The sequence below is a fragment of the Plectropomus leopardus genome, chromosome 11 (assembly GCF_026936395.1).
Source record: "Plectropomus leopardus strain MGB_pleo_1.0 chromosome 11, ASM2693639v1, whole genome shotgun sequence".
Taxonomy (NCBI): domain Eukaryota; kingdom Metazoa; phylum Chordata; class Actinopteri; order Perciformes; family Serranidae; genus Plectropomus; species Plectropomus leopardus.
In genome coordinates, this window is record NC_142186.1 from 797,770 (window position 1) to 803,769 (window position 6,000).

A 6,000-nucleotide genomic window follows, 5' to 3' on the forward strand; every position below is an offset into this window, starting at 1 on the left:
CTGCAGCTCACTATTTGCTAGTCCGTTTCATGTCTTCCCTTTCGATACACAGATAAACCAATCATAGCAAACCGTCAGGTCTCGGCTTTCTTCCCCCTCCCCTTTTATTTCACAAGTGGGAAGTCATGGATGAAAATGAAAACACAGTTGATCCTGCTCTAAAAAAATGGTGATATATTTTTGCCATATCACCCACCCCTAACTGAGGCTTTTAAGATATTTCTGCTTTAAGAACGTTAGACCTCAAAGGGCTTTTATTTCGTGAAACTAATTTGTATGTCAGTATATTTTTTTACTTTCACGCAGAATGAGAATATTATCTAAAAAAAAAAGTGACATAATTTTCACAATTTGCATCAACCAATCAATTAGGAGGATTCTAAAACAACATCAAGGACACTCTGCTGTCTGAACCCAGACAACAAACTTTTTTTTACATCTTTCCCATTCAGCCTTGACAAAGGTATCACGTACCATATCCACTCCTTCTGCTCTTACCTTTCACTATAGCAGTCACATTTTGGTGTTGTTCATTCGTCATGTAAAGGCCTTTAGGGAGTAATATATGACACTATATACAAGTGTAAGTCATGGAGTGACTTACACGCATGAGTTTGTTGACCAGAGAGCATCACATGGAGATTGTTGTGTTTACAGACCCTCATTTGTAAATTCAAAGACTAAAAGGGCCCATAGACTTAAGCGTATTATGTTACTTATTAGCCTTAGGTGTTATATAATATTTCATACCTTCATACATTCATGAATGTTTTAATCTGCCTTCCTGGCCAGGTCTCTCTTGGAAAAGAGATTTTAAATCTCAATGAGTCTTTTACCTGGTTAAATAAAGGATATGTAATTTGACCTGGGTATACAGGATATACGGTATATGATGGTATAAGTGATAGAGTGCGTCGTCCTCTAATCAGAAGGTCAGTGGTTCGATCTCCGGCTCCTCCAGTCAACATGTTGAAGAATCCTTGGGCAAAATAATGAACCCCAAATTGCTCCCGATGCTGTGTCATTGGAGTGTGTGGTTACTGAGTAGCAGGTGGCACCTTGTACCGTAGCCTTGGCCACCAGTGTGTGAATGTGTGAATGTGACATGTAGTGTAAAAGCGCTTCGAGTGGTCAAAAAGACTAGAAAAGTGCAATAGAAATACAGCCCATTTACCATTTATAACTGTAGTTGTGCATGGAAACATTCTGAGTGTTGTGATGATGTGTTGCAGTGGGAAAGGTCAGGAGGCTGATAAATTCCTGTCTGCTGCTCCATCGTCTCCTCTCAGAAAACAGGAGGTAGAAAACCTAAGGTAAGGGCACTTCCCATCCTCTCTTCTCACCTCCGAGCCATGATGAGTCATGATTCAAGAATGTAAAGAACCCAGAAGCTGTGCAGTAATCAGTGTTGGATGTGTAGGTGCTCCATCCTGGCCTGCAGTGCTTATGTGGCGCTTGCACTGGGAGACAACCTGATGGCTCTAAACCACTCTCAGAAGCTGCTCCATCAAACTAAGGTGTCTGGATCCCTCAAGTAAGTGCTGGCTCCAGATGACCCCCTGATCAGTGACGATTTCCCATGCGGTGTCCTCCTCTGAGCTGTATTATCCGTCTGTGTATGTTCAGATTCCTGGGACACCTCTATGCTGCTGAAGCCCTCATCTCATTGGATAGGATCTCTGATGCTATTGCTCACCTCAACCCAGAGAATGTCAGCGACGTGTCAATGGGAGTGCTGAGCAGCGAGCAAGACCAAGGTGTGTGGCTTTTACACCTGACTCGAGCAAGCACACTATATTAGTGTCTCCTCCTCAATGCTTGGCTTTGTTTTTGTATACAGGGTCTGACAAAGGAGACGAGCCTGTCGAGTCCTGTGAGTCCACCTTGTTTTAACCTTAATGCATGACTTTTACTTATCTGTATCTGTAGGCATAATGGAAATTTAAATTCCATAATGCACCTGAGTAGAATAGAATAAACAGTACAAATGAATTTCTGATGTAAAAACAGTTTAATGAATATTATCAGATCAGCATACAAAGACAAATTAGTGTCAGGAATATTACTGTAATAGTTTCATGTGTGTGCGTGTGTGTGTGTGTGCACGTGTCTGTGTCTGTCTTTGCAGCAGGGAAGCAGACTCCTTTGTGTTACCCCAGCAGTGTGACATCAGCTCGGGCCATGATGCTCTTCAACCTGGGCAGCGCCTACTGTTTGAGGAGCGAATATGACAAGGCCCGGAAGTGCCTGCATCAGGTAACCATGACAACAGCTGCATGACATCAGCAGATTTTGGAAATGTCTTCATTATATTTTCATTAGATCCAACATTTGTACAGCATTTATACAGCATCACACACTAACAAAGTGCATAGATAAGGAAACAGTCTGAAAGTGGTCAAAACTCCAGCAACACTAGCATGTTTCAGCTTGTGGCCTTCATGGGGGTAAAAAAAAACCAAGACATTACAAAGAACATTTCATTAAGGTTGTATACATATTTTGTTTGTTTGTTTTGGTTTGTTTTGTTTTCTCCTTATTTTTTTATTTTATTTTATTTTTTTATGTTGTTGCTTTAAAAATGTTTAAAAAATTGAAAAATGGTTTACTCTGTATAATACTGACTACTAAGACTGTATAATAGCTTTTGTGAAGAGAAACCAAATAAACAAGATGTCAAAAAAGGTAGTATACAAATTAGAAAATAAAAAATAAAATGTAATAAAAAATGTATAAAAAATAGAATAAAATATCAGAGCACTTATGGGGGGACACACACATCAAGTGTCACCAAGACTTACAGAACACAGGTCACATCATATTTGGTGGACAAACAGGAGAAGTGTGGAGGTGTTTGCATAAGGTGAAAGGGACAGGTGCATGTTGGTTAAGTTCGGTCTGCTGATGGTCCCAGTCAGCAGCTGCGGCAGTGGCTGTGGCAGCTGATAGAGGTAGTTATGGTATTCATGTTTCTTCTTCATAAAGGCAGCCAATTTGGTCAGATCAGAACATAGACATGATACATGTCTGCTGTTATACTTGGTTTTTATTCATATCTTTGAAGGTAGTTAAGTGTGTGATGTGTTAATACACCAAGCTGCATTCAAACCCATGAAACTAAGGCTTCTCTTCAGCATGGCAGTTTATTCTTGACCTTAGAAAAGTAGTTCTCTCTCTCTCTCTTGTTCAAATCCTTTTACAGTCAGGTAATAAATTCAAATTTGTGTTGTCTTCATCAGGCTGCATCTATGGTGAACACCAAGGAAATTCCACCCGAAGCCATCCTGCTGGGAGTCTACTTAGAGCTACAGAACGGTCAGACCTCCACCAGACACCAGCACACTTCATTTCTATTGATTTGATCTTGTTTATTAATGTATTTAACAGGAAAAAAACTGCAGAGATTAAAAGTCTCTTTCACAGCCCAGACAGGCAGCAGCACATTAAGCACAGTTTTAGACAGTAAAAGAGTGACAGCATAATAAGACATCAGGTCATTATGTCCTAGATCACTCAGAGACAATTAAGTCAAAGTATCGTCAGCCTGATGCACCTTGGTCAACACTTTCCGTCGACTGTTGAAAACACTTCAAAGCCTTTTATACATAAAGGTGGCACTACAGAGCTGCTGGTTTTACACAGAACCAAATAGCCCCAGTTGAGACTATATATGTATGTATTTATGTATGTGTATATATGTTTGTGTGTGTGTGTGTGTGTGTATACTGTATATGTTTGTGTGTGTGTGTGTGTGTGTGTGTACTGTATATGTTTGTGTGTGTGTGTGTGTGTGTGTGTATACGTATGTAAATGCGAAATTCGACAGTGGCCATATTTGGAATATTTAAATGGAATATGCTGTTTTTATGACTATATCAAATCGGGAAATATTGGTGTCCATGTAACCGTAGCCACTGACAGCGGTCTCACCTGCATGATATGCTTTATCAGTGGTATGTGAGGGAGGGGTTAATCTCAGGAGGTAATCCCCTGGATTTGTGTGGTGCTTCCTCAGGAAACACCCAGCTGGCCCTGCAGATCATCAAACGGAACCAGCTGCTGCCTGTGGCGGTCCAGAGGGTCTCCCCAGACACCCGCAAGAAACCTGTCCAGCCCATCCAGCTGCCCTCATCCTTCACACAAGTTCAGCGCAAATGAGCATCCTCAACCACCTCTGACCCCCCAACCCCACCCCACCCCACCCCACCTCACCCCACTCCACTCCACACAACACACGCACCCCTGAGCAGCCTTGATATTTATAAAGCCTCCGCATCAGGAGCCGTATGAAATGCGGGCGTGACTGCTGAGGAGAGAACATAGTGAGCTGCAGCGGTTACTGTGGACTGACAGTAGCTGACTTGATACTTCCATCTGAATGAGAAATCTGTGTGTTGTCTGAGCAATGAAATTAAATTTTATTTACTGTAAGATGTGTGATGACATGTGTGATACTACATAGCCACAGTGGACACATAGTCAAAGTGACTGTTCCAAGGACATTTTGACAGCAGTCAGCATAATACTACTTGATCTAAATGACAAACAGGAAGTACTGAGCCTCTTTTCTAACAAGGATAAGTGTCTTTCTATAGCACCTAAAAACACAAAGTTACAAAATGCTTTACATTAAGAGCACATGAAAGTAAATAAAATCCTGAAGATAAAAAATGAAAGATAGAATGATTTAAACATTTAAAACCAATACCATCAGTTCAGTCAATCAGTCATTAATTTGTCACATGAAAAGGTGTTTGTGGGATGATTTAAGTGTAGTTTTGGATACAGTTACTTTTGTTGTCAACAGCTTGAATCTACACCAGACTCAGGGAATTACTTAATGTCATCTGTCACACTGGTGGTGGTGTCCCAGAACGTGCTTCAGGCTCTGATTGGCCCCATCTCTCACAACAAAAATTCCAGGTAGCAGACATGGCCACAGCAAAGAAGCATTAAGTCAGCAAGGAGGGCTGCTGCTCAGAAGCTGTGGAAAGTTGAATACTTCTTCAATTGAAGGTTTTAACTGTTGCATTTGTCTAGTTTGTTTGTGATTATTTTATAATAATCATGTCGCCCCAATTCAAAAAAAAAAAAAAAAAGTTTGGACACCACTGACCATGCAGCCATCTCAACAAGATGGCTGCTCCTCCCTAATGCAGCTGTGCTTGTGGCACGGGGCATGCAGGAACAGGACGGCAGCTCACATTCCTGCTGTCAAACCAGTACAATAAAGCACATGCCTCTCATTCTCTCCCAGAGTCCTCTACACGTGTAGATAAAGAGTCACCTGGTTTAATGACGCTATCAGGTATTCCAGGATTTAGCCAAGTTTAGGTGAAACAAAGGATATTGCAGTTCCTCGTATCCTGTTGCAAACCTATGTGTGCTGTTGTAGCTCAGGTAGTAGAGGGGATCAGTCACTGATCATAAGGTTTGTGGTCTGATCCGGCTTCCTTCATTACGCATGTCAAAGTATCTTTGGGCAAGATACTGAACCCCACATTGCTCGTGATGGCTGTTGCACCAGTGTGTGAGTGATTGAAATGTGTAAAAACGGACTAGCTCGCCACTACAGTCCAAACACCAACAACAAAGAGTACCACCAACACTTGCAAAAAAAAGACACAAACAGAAATTTAGTGAAGCTAACTGAGAGGTGACTGGAAACATCTGCGATAAGTTCAGCAAGTTTAATAAAAGACAAATAGAGGATTCTGGAGTCCCAAAAAGGCCTCGGAGAAAAGGCTCTCCCCATTCAAGACTGTGGAATTAGTAACCTTTTTGCCAGAGAATCTCAAGCAGTAATCTGTGATTAAGCAGATCACGTGTAGAGGCTGAGATACGTTAATTTCAGAATATACATTAATCCTTATTTCGTGCTTTTCTCTGTTTTTTTAGGACCTTTTCAGTGTGTAAACAATGAACGCAAACTAATGCAGCATACAAATACAATTAATAATCTTCTTTCTCCCTCCCCACCACTGTCACCCCCAGAACAGG

At 41.3% G+C, this 6,000-nt stretch overlaps 1 protein-coding gene across 4 annotated transcripts in view; it reads left to right on the forward strand.

Annotated features, from left to right (window-relative positions):
- The window catches only part of cnot10 (CCR4-NOT transcription complex, subunit 10), a 30,852-nt gene extending 26,421 nt beyond the window's left edge, over positions 1-4,431 (forward strand). For 3 of the 4 annotated variants that reach the window (XM_088084932.1, XM_088084929.1, XM_088084930.1), the window contains exons 13-19: positions 1,233-1,313; positions 1,421-1,534; positions 1,627-1,757; positions 1,841-1,873; positions 2,129-2,256; positions 3,240-3,315; positions 4,016-4,431. In XM_088084932.1, the coding sequence (XP_087941058.1) occupies positions 1,233-1,313; positions 1,421-1,534; positions 1,627-1,757; positions 1,841-1,873; positions 2,129-2,256; positions 3,240-3,315; positions 4,016-4,158 (706 nt within the window). In that variant the 3' untranslated portion in view covers positions 4,159-4,431. The remainder of the gene's footprint in view (positions 1-1,232; positions 1,314-1,420; positions 1,535-1,626; positions 1,758-1,840; positions 1,874-2,128; positions 2,257-3,239; positions 3,316-4,015) is intronic. The other variant, XM_088084931.1, reaches the window with a different exon arrangement.
- Positions 4,432-6,000: the final 1,569 nt, after the last annotated feature.